Source organism: Primulina eburnea, chromosome 7 (assembly GCF_022965805.1).
Source record: "Primulina eburnea isolate SZY01 chromosome 7, ASM2296580v1, whole genome shotgun sequence".
Classification (NCBI taxonomy): domain Eukaryota; kingdom Viridiplantae; phylum Streptophyta; class Magnoliopsida; order Lamiales; family Gesneriaceae; genus Primulina; species Primulina eburnea.
Window position 1 is genome coordinate 2,759,291 of NC_133107.1, and position 11,815 is coordinate 2,771,105.

General features: G+C 36.4%; 2 protein-coding genes across 4 annotated transcripts; both read left to right on the forward strand.

Annotated features, from left to right (window-relative positions):
• The first annotated feature begins 2,879 nt into the window (after positions 1–2,879).
• LOC140836592 (cytochrome b561 domain-containing protein At4g18260-like) lies at positions 2,880–5,103 on the forward strand. 2 transcript variants are annotated; one of them, XM_073202227.1, is made up of 5 exons: positions 2,880–2,898; positions 3,574–3,753; positions 3,872–4,033; positions 4,514–4,662; positions 4,732–5,103. In XM_073202227.1, the coding sequence occupies exons 2-5, from the start codon at positions 3,613–3,615 to the stop codon at positions 5,027–5,029; spliced, it is 750 nt and encodes a 249-aa protein (XP_073058328.1). In that variant the 5' UTR covers positions 2,880–2,898; positions 3,574–3,612; the 3' UTR covers positions 5,030–5,103. The 2 variants fall into 2 exon arrangements, with proteins under 2 accessions (XP_073058328.1, XP_073058327.1); XM_073202226.1 differs by lacking the exon at positions 2,880–2,898 and adding an exon at positions 3,007–3,347.
• Positions 5,104–5,233: 130 nt separating this feature from the next.
• Positions 5,234–8,194, forward strand: LOC140836591 (GDSL esterase/lipase At4g10955-like). Of its 2 annotated transcripts, none has more exons than XM_073202224.1 (2): positions 5,234–6,045; positions 7,014–8,194. In XM_073202224.1, exons 1-2 carry the CDS (start codon positions 5,976–5,978, stop codon positions 8,000–8,002), a joined length of 1,059 nt encoding a protein of 352 aa, XP_073058325.1. In that variant the 5' UTR covers positions 5,234–5,975; the 3' UTR covers positions 8,003–8,194. The 2 variants fall into 2 exon arrangements, with proteins under 2 accessions (XP_073058325.1, XP_073058324.1); XM_073202223.1 differs by having other exon boundaries at positions 7,030–8,188.
• Positions 8,195–11,815: the final 3,621 nt, after the last annotated feature.

Here is an 11,815-nt window from a genome sequence, read left to right on the forward strand (position 1 = left end):
TCAGCCGCCCTAGTATATTTAATGCGCACGTCCCAAAAAACGAGGTCATAATTATTTCCTCCACTATAAATACCAGGTTTTGCATTTATTCCTTCATTCAGATATTAATGAACATTTAACACACTCATTTATTGCACACCAATATCACAGCCATCACTTGGCTACATTGGTTTTATTGCTTGAGTACCCTGCTGACTTAAGCATCGGAGTGGTCACGCCGGGGACCCCCTCCGGCGCCCATTCACGTGGTTGTTTTTCTTATTGGCAGATCTTTCAAAGGTCAACGAAGAATCTTCTTCCCAGTCCGCCGTCTTAGCTCATATTTCTTCCCGTATTCTTGATAGCTTACCTGGTAGAGTTACCGACCCGACTCCACCGTTCGACCCGGGTGGCATCGGTGCGGAGCCTTGGGCCGGGGAGCAGGTCCCGGGACTTGCTCCCCGGCCCAAGGCTCCGCACCTTGGTTATTGATAAGCCCAGGGCACTACACCCTGGCTCGGGGCTCCGCACCTCGACCATTCCAAGTCCCGGGACCTGCTCCCCGGCCCAAGGCTCCGCACCTTGGTTATTGATAAGCCCAGGGCACTACACCCTGGCTCGGGGCTCCGCACCTCGACCATTCCAAGTCCCGGGACCTGCTCCCCGGCCCAAGGCTCCGCACCTTGGTTATTGATAAGCCCAGGGCACTACACCCTGGCTCGGGGCTCCGCACCTCGACCATTCCAAGTCCCGGGACCTGCTCCCCGGCCCAAGGCTCCGCACCTTGGTTATTGATAAGCCCAGGACACTACACCCTGGCTCGGGGCTCCGCACCTCGACCATTCCAAGTCCCGGGACCTGCTCCCCGGCCCAAGGCTCCGCACCTTGGTTATTGATAAGCCCAGGGCACTACACCCTGGCTCGGGGCTCCGCACCTCGACCATTCCCAAGTCTCGGGACATGCTCCCCGGCCCAAGGCTCCGCACCTTGGTTATTGATAAGCCCAGGGCACTACACCCTGGCTCGGGGCTCCGCACCTCGACCATTCCAAGTCCCGGGACCTGCTCCCCGGCCCAAGGCTCCGCACCTTGGTTATTCAGTAAGTCCGAGAGACAAAAGGCCTCGGCATCTTATCTCAAGTCCATGAGACACGAGACTCCGGCATTTCATCTCATTTCTGGGAGACATGAAGCCCCCGATGTTTTTATAGAACAAAATCGATTGTCTCTTTGGGAATCCAAGCATGACTGATCGGGACAGCGAGTATGACTCTAGCCCGACTATTTAAGGGATGTGTGATGATACCCTTGTAAGAGCCCGGGTCATGGATGACCCGGAATATCAAATGGATTCCCAAATCCGAGTAAGTATGCAGGTGGATTCTTCTGGAGCCGGGCAGGTGCAAGCCCATGCTCGACTCTCCGGGCAGTCATAGGCCCGGGCTCTTGTATAAATCTCCAGGGAGGCGTTCTACCCGGCCACCTCGGTATGAGCACCGCACTCGAGTATACTAGCAGAATAGGATGTGGGCGACTGTCCCATCTCTGACACCGTGCCGATGAGTTGACATGTCAGAATATAGGGTGTGCTCAACCGTCCTACTATAATTAGTAGCTAGGTAGCACGGAGAACGAGGTCATCATTACTTTTTCTACTATAAATATCAGGTTCTCTCTTTACATTTACATTCATTCATTCACACCAATATCACAGCCATCACTTGGCTACATTGGTTTTCTTGCTTGAGTACCCTGCTGACTTAAGCATCGGAGTGGTCACGCCGGACACCCCTCCGGCGCCCATTCACGAGTTCCTTTCATTGTGTGCAGGTTACAGCTGAAGCCATATTACGGAGATATATCTCATTGCTCTTATTCCCATCATTATATGGATAGCAGATCCGGTGGAGCTCCCGACCCGGCTCACCCATTTCACCAGGATCGCATCATGGATGTATTTCAATTATATCATTATTATAATTATATCTATTTAGAATAACAAATTATGGATTTGAAATTCACTCGACGTAAATTCATTTAAACAATCAAATGAATTGGAAGACATGGTCTCAAACCAAAATCACCATAAAAGTATGATTTTGAAAGGAAAAAGTCCAAAAGTAAATGCATCAACACTTTTTTTTAATCTATGGCCTAGTTGGTGTGAATTTGGTCTTTGAGCACATGGGGTGTTATTGTTTTGGTAGCTTACTCGAAATCAAGGAAAACTAGATCCATGACTGTCCCACGAAAATACATATACTTATTTTCAAAACTTCTAAATAATGAAATGTTGCAAAAAGGTTCAAATTTTTTTATGAAACAACTATCAAATATGTATTTAGAACTCTAAATCTATAGTTTTTGAAAGACTGCAAGAAATTTTAGATTTTCTTGTCGGAAAAAGGCGAAATCATTTATGGGCAATTCAATATGCATCAAAAGGATTAAAGTTATGGTGTTTAGAATAATATTTTTTGAGTACTAGAATAAACCAATGGTGGATCCATGTTCCAACTGTACTGATACTACTCCCTACAAGCCATGCATGAGATAATGAATCCAAGATTTACAATCTACGATGAAAACACCAAGAAAAAGCAAGAATGTAAGAACCAATTTGTAATCAGCCTACTTGAGGCTCAACCCCAGAATTTGACATATTTAGTGGAATTGGGGACCATCTCTTGCTTTTTGAATTTTTAAAGTGGCTAATAGATTTCTGAAAACAAAAAGTTGCATGGGAATATATAATATAGTGTCAGGCTCCACCCATCTTCCTAAACTCTCCCTCTGTGTGCTTTTCTGTGCTGTGTTAGTTAGAAACCATTATTACCATGCCATCCCGAAAACTGTAATATAGATTAAAAAAAAATAAGGTTGTATGTAATGAAGCAATAAAATCCCCAGAGTAATTAAGGTAATGCATGTACATTCATCATGTCATATTTTTTCCAGGTCGAATGTAAATCTTTGTGTCTTGTATCATTTTCGATCCCCTCATCAAAAATTTTAGTTGCTGTCCTAGCAAAGATGCTCCATCTTCCAAAGGGCGTACACATGATAGTGTACAATTTCAATTATAGCCTGTAATTCTTAGTGGAACTGCAACAAGTCCTGCTCATTGTGCAGAAAATATAAGTTGTCGACATTTTCATACGAATTTCAACTTTTACCTCCATTAAAACCAAAAAGCCTGTAAGAAAAAGGCCCCACCCTGTTGAAATTTGAACAATATCCCAATTCCTCTATATATTACATTGAGAAATATATGAACTCAATGCAATAGTCCCATCTTAAAAATATTCCTTTTACCATTATACTTTTTGCTTTACAAGCCGAAAGATCAAAGGAGGAGGATAGTAAAGGGTAATGCACTATCATTTTCGTATAAACAAGTGTAAATAAATTTCTGTTCCATGAATGGAAAGAATATGAGAGAAAGAAAGGGAGTTTCATAGAAAAATACAATGTTCCAAGCCACCAGATGCAGATAATATTTTTTAACACAAAAAAAAAGGAAGATGAAAGTGCTTTTGCAGCTGGTTTCCTCTTTTCGCATTTCCTCATATATGCTTCTTTCTTGTTCTCGCAGGGTTTTACGAGAAAGGACCATCCAATTCAGGATTGAACTATGATACCTGCACAGAATCCGGTGCGTTTTGCATTTCCTGCAGGGATTGTTGTACTTAGTCTCCTGCTGTCTATTGTCTCGGCTAATGATCTCACGAGAAGACAAAATGTTCTTTCAAGTAACAAACACGAGATTCCTGAGGTAGTGTAATGCTTCTGCAGTTAAGTTTTTTCAAGTAGACACCTGTTTTTCTTTACATACGTATACATCACGATCTACTGTTTTTATGATGAATTGGCAACCCTTTATATGATTTCAGATAACTCCTCAAGTATACTTTCAAATCAAACTTCATGGATTCCTACTCTGGGCTTCAGTTGGTTTTCTTATGCCGGCTGCAATACTTATTAAGAGGATGTCAAATAGAAGGGAATCTCGGAGAAAGCAAAGAATTATACTTTACATTCATGCTATTACACAGGTAAGCTCAAATTCATGCTGTTTTGCAGCATTAGTTGCACATTGAAAGGCAACATGATTATGAAAGAAAGCCTTTGTTCTCCTTTTAGTCTCTGGGCAATATACAATATCTCTACAGTGTTATAGGAATGTATCATTATTAGCACCAAGACCTTTGTTAGTTAGATAAGATAGCCCGCAATCAAACTTTGATAATAGGGATTACAATAAAATCATGATAATAACTTTGCCGTTCTAATAATTATGAATACTTAGCAAGAAAGGAAAATATTAAAAGTAATAATATTCTCAATGAGCTGCTAAAAGCTTCCTGAGCTAGTTTCTTTCAACAATGAGACTTATCCGATGATATCATCATGGCAATCCCAAAAACAAATAGCTTAATTTCTTTTAGTCCTTAAGTAATCCAGAAAATTAATAAATTTTGGTAACTAACACCAATTTTTGCTGTAAACGTAATTCGATTTGAGTTCATCAAAAGGTCATCGCAGTCCTCCTTGCAACAGCAGCAGCAGTACTGTCGATAATATACTTTGAAAATTCTTTCAACAATGATCACCAGAAAATAGGCCTGGCCATTTACGGAGCCATATGGTTACAAACATTGATTGGCATGATGAGACCACGTAGGTAAAGGCTCACTCTCGAAATTTATAGTCAGCATTATTTTAGCATAAACTGAGAAATCTTTGTGTGCAGGGAAAGCAAAGGAAGAAGCTTTTGGTTTCTTTTTCACTGGCTAGTAGGAATAGCAGTTTCTTTGCTTGGAGTTATCAACATATACACGGGATTACAAGCCTACCATAAAAGGACATCCAAAAACGCGAAGGTTTGGACCGTTGTTTTTACGGTGGAAATCTCATTCATACTCTTCCTATACTTTCTTCAAGAAAAGTGGCATTATATACAGAAACAAGGTGTGATTTTAGGAAATGAGACTGTACAACCAACTGATCAAGAGATGTCTCCAAGATGCCAGAGCAAAGAAGAAAATTAGATGATTTATTTATTTTATTAATCAACATACTTATAAAATATGATTCCTTTTACCTCAGTACATATGTTACATTATGGTTGAATCTCTATATATAATCCATTAAACTACACTGAAAAATATATGCTTACCCTTGCTGTAAGACCCATTTGGACAAAAAAAATTCTGATGAAATGTGCATGTGCTGGGAATTGACTCAGGCATGAGATCAAAGTTAAGTAGTGTTTACAAATTGAAAAAAATAGTACTTTTAGTTTGAAACCTTGTAAAAGAAAAGTATATAATTATTTTTTACTAAATAAACTGATTTCTCTGTAAAACTTACAAAGGTTTTTGGGTGAAAAAGAATCCTAAGCTGTAGCTCCAAAGACTTCGCCTCCAAACATAACTTTCACCGGAAGTTTCCTTCAGATTTTTACGAATGGGAAGCTAAAGTGCGATCAAGATAGCAACGATTTTAAAATGTTCCTCCCTCTTTTTTTCTCTTTATAAATGATCAGTTTGCATTCTTTCCAGTCAAGCTTTTTTTTTGGTTCACTCCGGAAAAGAACACTTCGAGTTTGGCCGGGTTTAAACCCCTGAAGTCAAATATGACCGTTGTAAGAAACAAAAAAACCAGAAATACAAAAGGAAGCGTCAAAATTAGCAATAATCATTAACGTTAGACCTTTTCCAAATCCAACGATTTTCAATCCCAGATTTGTCTCTTCGAATCCTATTCCATAACCGCAGCAAAGCCTTGACAAACCCAAAAGACCATCCCCCACTTTCCTCTTTCTTAAAGATTCTTGACAGCTCTTCAGCCTACTTTGTGGTCGAACTGAAGAAGTTTGAGGGTGGTTTTTCAAGTTAAGAGCGGAAATGGGGAAGCGGGCCGCGGCGGAGGAGACGAAGAGTGAGATTCTGCAGGTGATGGAAACGGAGCTCGCCACTCAAAATCAACACCCGTATGCGTTTCATGTGTCTGGACCTCGCAATGTTCCTTCCATTAACTGGAGAGATCTCATTACTTCCAACTGGTCAGTGTTCATTTTCCTCACTTTTATTCTTTTCTTCCCTCTCGGTTTTGAGATATTGTGGGGGAAAGTAACTTTCGCAGAAGTATATATATGGGTTGTCGTCCTTATATGGGAACACAGGTTTTTGTGTGGAACAGCTGGTTCTCGACATAATCTTGGACTTTTGGGTTTGCATGAGATGAGAAGGCGTTCTGTTTCTACCTGCTTCAGCCTCATTTCAAATTTATTTTTCTTTACTCGAGTGAGGATTTTGAGTTTGGTTTCTTTAATTTATTAGTTTAACTGTGAACGGAATCTTAAATTTTGTTGGATTTAGGAAAATATTAAGTCTGAGTTGACACAGTTGATCTATGAGAAAGCTGGTTGAGATTGATTTGACATCGAAGGTCATGATCTCTTACTGCATGTGTTTTCCGATTAATTTGAATCTTTGCTCTTGTTATCGCCTTATCGTTGTGATCACACTCTAAAACTAATAATCTAAGCCAGAATAAAGGATGATTTTGTTGGTGGAACTCTTTCCCTTAACTATGTAAGGTTCGGGATTCAGACTTGTGGAGTTTTATTCTTTATGGAGTTTCAGTTTATTTGTTGATTGGGATCAGACTTTAGAAATGTTCAACTGTTTGTGGATTCATTCTTCGACAAATGAACAATGATTTTGCGATTTTCCATTCATGTTACGGTCAAAGATATTCTCCGGATGTTTATTAGTTTAACTGAGAATGTGTATGGCCATGTCCTTGGTGCAATTGTCCATCAACAAAGATGATTGGTGATATAAATCTTTTTCAAGAAATTTCAGAAAACATAATAAAGTACTTGCTTGAAGAAGTCAAAACTCTTAACATGTTCATTTCATAATCATCTGAGATGTCTTCATAGGAGTACGAAGCAAATAAGTATTTTTTCCCCAATGTGTTCTGTTCTATTTCTGTAAAAAGTTCAAATCACTAATATAATCCCAGAAAATTGCATGACCAGGAAGGATGGTAATTACAAAAGGACAGTGATTGCCTGCTTCATACAAACCGTGTACTTGCTTGAACTTGATAGGCAAGAAAACAGAACCACTGAAAATGCTCTTGCTCCTAAATGGTGGATACCTTGTAAGTACAAACTAGTCGAGACTCTCATAGATGAAAGAGACGGATCAATTTTTGGTGCTATACTAGAATGGGATCGTGCTGCAGCATTAACAGATTTTGTGCTTATAAGACCTAGTGGTGCGCCAAGGGCTGTTTTGGCTCTCAGAGGAACACTTCTTAAAAGTCCAACAATTCGACGAGATATTGAGGATGATCTCCGGTTCCTAGCTTGGGAAAGTTTGAAGGGATCCGTAAGATTTAGTCGTGCTTTGAAGGCTCTTAAATCAATATCTGAAAAGTACGGTAGCAGCAACATATGCATTTCAGGCCATTCTCTGGGAGCCGGTTTTGCTCTTCAAGTCGGAAAAGCTCTAGCCAAAGAAGGGATATTTGTGGAGGCACATTTGTTCAATCCCCCTTCAGTTTCACTGGTTTCAAGTCTAAGAAACATTGGAGAAAAAGCAGGGATTATGTGGAATAGAGTCAAGTCAATAATCTCTTCTAGTACTGAAATTCAGACCAATGGTGATGATGGCTCGAAGTCTGTAACCTTAGGATCCAAGCAATGGATACCGCATCTATATGTAAATAATAGCGACTATATCTGTTGCTATTATGCCGATCCTGATGGCAAAGAAGACAGCTCGGCGGAGAAAGAGAATACAAAACCAAGAAACGAATCATGTGCTGCGAAGCTTTTTGTGCTGTCAAAGGGCAAGCAGAAGTTTCTTGAGGCGCATGGTTTGGAGCAATGGTGGTCAGATGACTTGGAGATGCAAACGGCTCTGAATAACAGTAAACTGATTAGCAGGCAGTTGAAATCTTTATATAGTCTCCCACCTCCAGAACGATCCCCGAGCAAGGCTTGATAAGGAGAATATTCAATCATGCTTTTGTCTTTTTATGACAAAAAATTAGTATATCATGAGTTCCTTCACGTTGAAGGGACAAAAAATAATAACGATTAACGGGCATCATCTTATGATGTTGTGATGATTCCCAGTGTCCTTGTTTCAATGCATGAGCTGTTTCTTTCTGTGTTTGAGTTTGTTTCCAATTAATTTTTGCCTTCAAAATATATATTCTGGTGGATGTCAATACACAGAAGTTGGTTTCCTTTGGCCAAGTAGCACAAACAATGGGACATTGGCACATTTGGGCTCGAAAGTTTCTCTTTAAAAAAAAGGTTTATGCTTTTAAAATAATGTTTTTTATGGTCTTTAAAAAAATTTAAAAAAAAATCACATAAATAATATGTTCAAAAAATACTTCCGAAATTTCCACTTGAAAAAAAAAATTTCATTCAGTAAAATACTTTCTCAATATTCGAACTCATGCTTTATAGGGTGATTCTTATTTTACTTTTAAAATTGTTTAAGAATATTGCACCTGACTAGAGACTATATATTTCCAATAATATATCAGAGACATTGATAGAAAGGAACACGACTCTGTGCGTTCTTCGAGATAGCTTGAAATACGTTTGAATAGCATATGAGCTTGAAGTTAATTTATGCATGCATTGTTCATGCAACCTTTTAAATTTTCAGGAAATATATTATTATTTCCTCTGATAAATCGAAAAGATAAACCACAATATTCATTATAAATTGTATTGAACAACATTCCACACACTAAAACTAAGAGAGACATACGAAATAAACATATATATACATACTTAAGAATACAATATTTAAATTTCCTCTATTGTAAAAAAGGTGCATAAACTGTGCTCAACACCTCGATCAATACAAAATATACAATATATATATATATATATATATATATATATATATATATATATATATATATATATATATACATACGATATACATACATATATACATGTATATATAGATATAAATTTCAGATCACAATACATACAAAAATATAAGCACATCCGTGCTCAACACCTCGATCAATACAAAATATACAACACATAGAATAGGTCTATATACTATTATATACGTACAGAAGATGGATCATATCATGGTCGATATATCATAATCATAAACACAGACCTCTTGCTGATTCATCCCATAATCATGCCATCCATTATAGTCATACGAAGAAATTGAGTCCATCTCCATTAAAAGCGTCTCCAAATCTGCATACAGCGATGAAAACCCCTGGTTTTGGCTACCCATTGAATCTTCCAACACACAGTGATCACGAGGACTCGTGCACGCGTAAATCTGATGAACCCTCCAAAGAGGTGCTGAAGCACGACGAGTTGAACGATGATTCGACGCTGTTTTCTATATATGCGGGTGCTTCCGGCGTTGGTGGAGATAGAGGGATTGATGAAAGAGTCGTGGATGGGATGGGGGAGTGATTTCCATTCCCGGTGAGCTCTTGCACCAGATTCTTGAAATTTGAAGCGTCTGTGATGTAAACTTTAGGTCTTAAGTTCTTGATCAAACTGTTGAGGGATGGTTTCTTTTCATTTTTGGTTGTCTTTAGGGGAGGCTGCGATTGTGGATTTCTTCTTCATTTTTTTGCTGGAGAATGGGAGGAAGGATATAATTTTCTTGCGTTTACTGTTTAACCTTGAAAATCACTACCGTGCTCGAATCGGAGGATACTAAGAGCTTATTATATATGAGGATGGAATGATTTGGAAAACTATTTAATCATTAATATAATGTTTTGCTAAGGCCGAGTCATTGGACAGAAACATGCTAAGAAATAGCACAAGACATGTAAATTCATTGAAGTCATGCTGCCAAATAATTTCAGGGTAATTTTATTAATGCACCCTTCGCACAAAAATCCATTAATCAATCTTATGTTTCATGTATTTCGACTGATGATAATATTAATTTATTTTTGGTTTTTCAACTTGTCAAACTTCGTTTTTTGTACATTAATTTTTAATTTCTGATCACTTTAGTCCAATTGATGACATTTTCTGATGATGTCAATGTCAATATTTTTCGTTATCATATCAACATTTTTATATTTCACATCAAAACTCTAAGTTAAATATGAATATGAAAAGTCACATACAGAGATATAGCTTTTAAAAGGTGTCAAATTCATATGTGATTCATTAATTATATTAAAATGGCATTTTTGTCTCATAATTTATTTAATTTTTGTCGATACACATAAACTATACACAGCATTAATAATTAATGTACTTAAAATAGACAAATCCATACAATAACATGAAGAGATATGTTCTTTTATCATTTATTTTGCTACGTAGTTCATATAAATCACAAAAATACAAAACGCACTTCTCCTCAAATTTAGTAAACCTTAGCAATTATATTATGCCAAGATTTGTAATTATGTGGATGTTGATATGGCATTAATCTTTCCTAAAATTATAGATTAAAATACAATGATAGGGAGAATGATAAGTGTTAAAAATTAATTAAATTTAATTTATATTACAGATCTTGACTTATTGCAAGTATTATATATTATATATGTTAGGTACGTAGAACAACAGTGAAGGCACGGTGATAAACTATTCACTAGCTTGTCTTCTTTTTCCATAATATTAATGTACGTGTGTGAAAGACATATTAAAGAACCCATTAATTTCATTTATTTATTTATTTATTTATTTATTTATTTTTTATTATTATTATTATTATTATTATTATTATTATTATTATTATTATTATTATTATTATTATTATTATTATTATTATTATTATTATTGTTTATATTACATGGTAATTTACAAAATAACCTTAATCTATTTGAAAGCAACGTAATTGGATTTAAGGGTATTTTCATAGATTATCCTATAAAATGTAAGGTTGGATGTAATTAAAATTAATATTGCATCCTTATTATATATATATATATATATAAAAGAATATATTGGGGAATGGATAGATTGGGTCTTTAATTAGTTTTACTGGAAAATAATTTTTTAGGACATTGATTGTCTAATTTTGAGTTTTAATCTATTAACTTGTCAAATTTTGATTTTGGTGAATTAAATTTTAATCGGTGGTTATTTTGGACTAATTGTTAGGATGGTGTCAGATACATCAATATCATGTCAGCGATTTCTGAAATCACATTATCATTAATTTATAGTGTTACGTCAATATTTTTTGATGTCACGTCAACATTGTATCTTAATATAATTATGATTGGTATATGTCGGGCAAGCTGATGAGCATGAAAAAAAGATTTTTTAAAAATGTTACATCTGAAGATAAGGCATTTAATTATATATGTCAATATCTCTAATTTTTGGCGTTGGCTGTCTTTTATTCTATTATTATCAAAAAAAATTAGTTTAGCCTTCGATCACAATCACACCATAGTTAAACTTTATTAGGCGATTAAATAATTACGCATGCATGTACACATTAATGTACCCAATTCCTCTTAATTAATTATTTTCTCGTCGATGTTTATAAAATTTTATCCTTTAAACATATAAAATCTTGTTATTTCTAAAATATTTACATGAGGACGATATTCTAATATGTACAAAAGTTGAGGTTAAAAGATCGTAATATTTCGAAGTGATTTTCTTTCAAAATGTTGATTCTTTATTAATTATTTAATAATTATATGATTTTAGATTTTTAATATTTAATTTTAAGCATTTGGAAACAAATCAATTATAATAAAAAAAAAAGGAAAACATTAAGGAAAAATACTTTTAGATCTTCAGATTCTTATAACTTATCAATATGCAAAAGTTG

What these genes read in the sequence shown, in the direction of transcription:
- LOC140836592 (XM_073202227.1), top strand. Translation starts at nt 3,613, where the DNA reads ATGATACCTGCACAGAATCCGGTGCGTTTTGCATTTCCTGCAGGGATT. An exon ending in ACATTCATGCTATTACACAG is followed by an intron (nt 4,034 to 4,513) that starts GTAAGCTCAAAT and finishes GTTCATCAAAAG; the next exon opens with GTCATCGCAGTCCTCCTTGC. An exon ending in GGCATGATGAGACCACGTAG is followed by an intron (nt 4,663 to 4,731) that starts GTAAAGGCTCAC and finishes CTTTGTGTGCAG; the next exon opens with GGAAAGCAAAGGAAGAAGCT.
- LOC140836591 (XM_073202223.1), top strand. Translation starts at nt 5,888, where the DNA reads ATGGGGAAGCGGGCCGCGGCGGAGGAGACGAAGAGTGAGATTCTGCAG. An exon ending in GATCTCATTACTTCCAACTG is followed by an intron (nt 6,046 to 7,029) that starts GTCAGTGTTCAT and finishes TTGCATGACCAG; the next exon opens with GAAGGATGGTAATTACAAAA.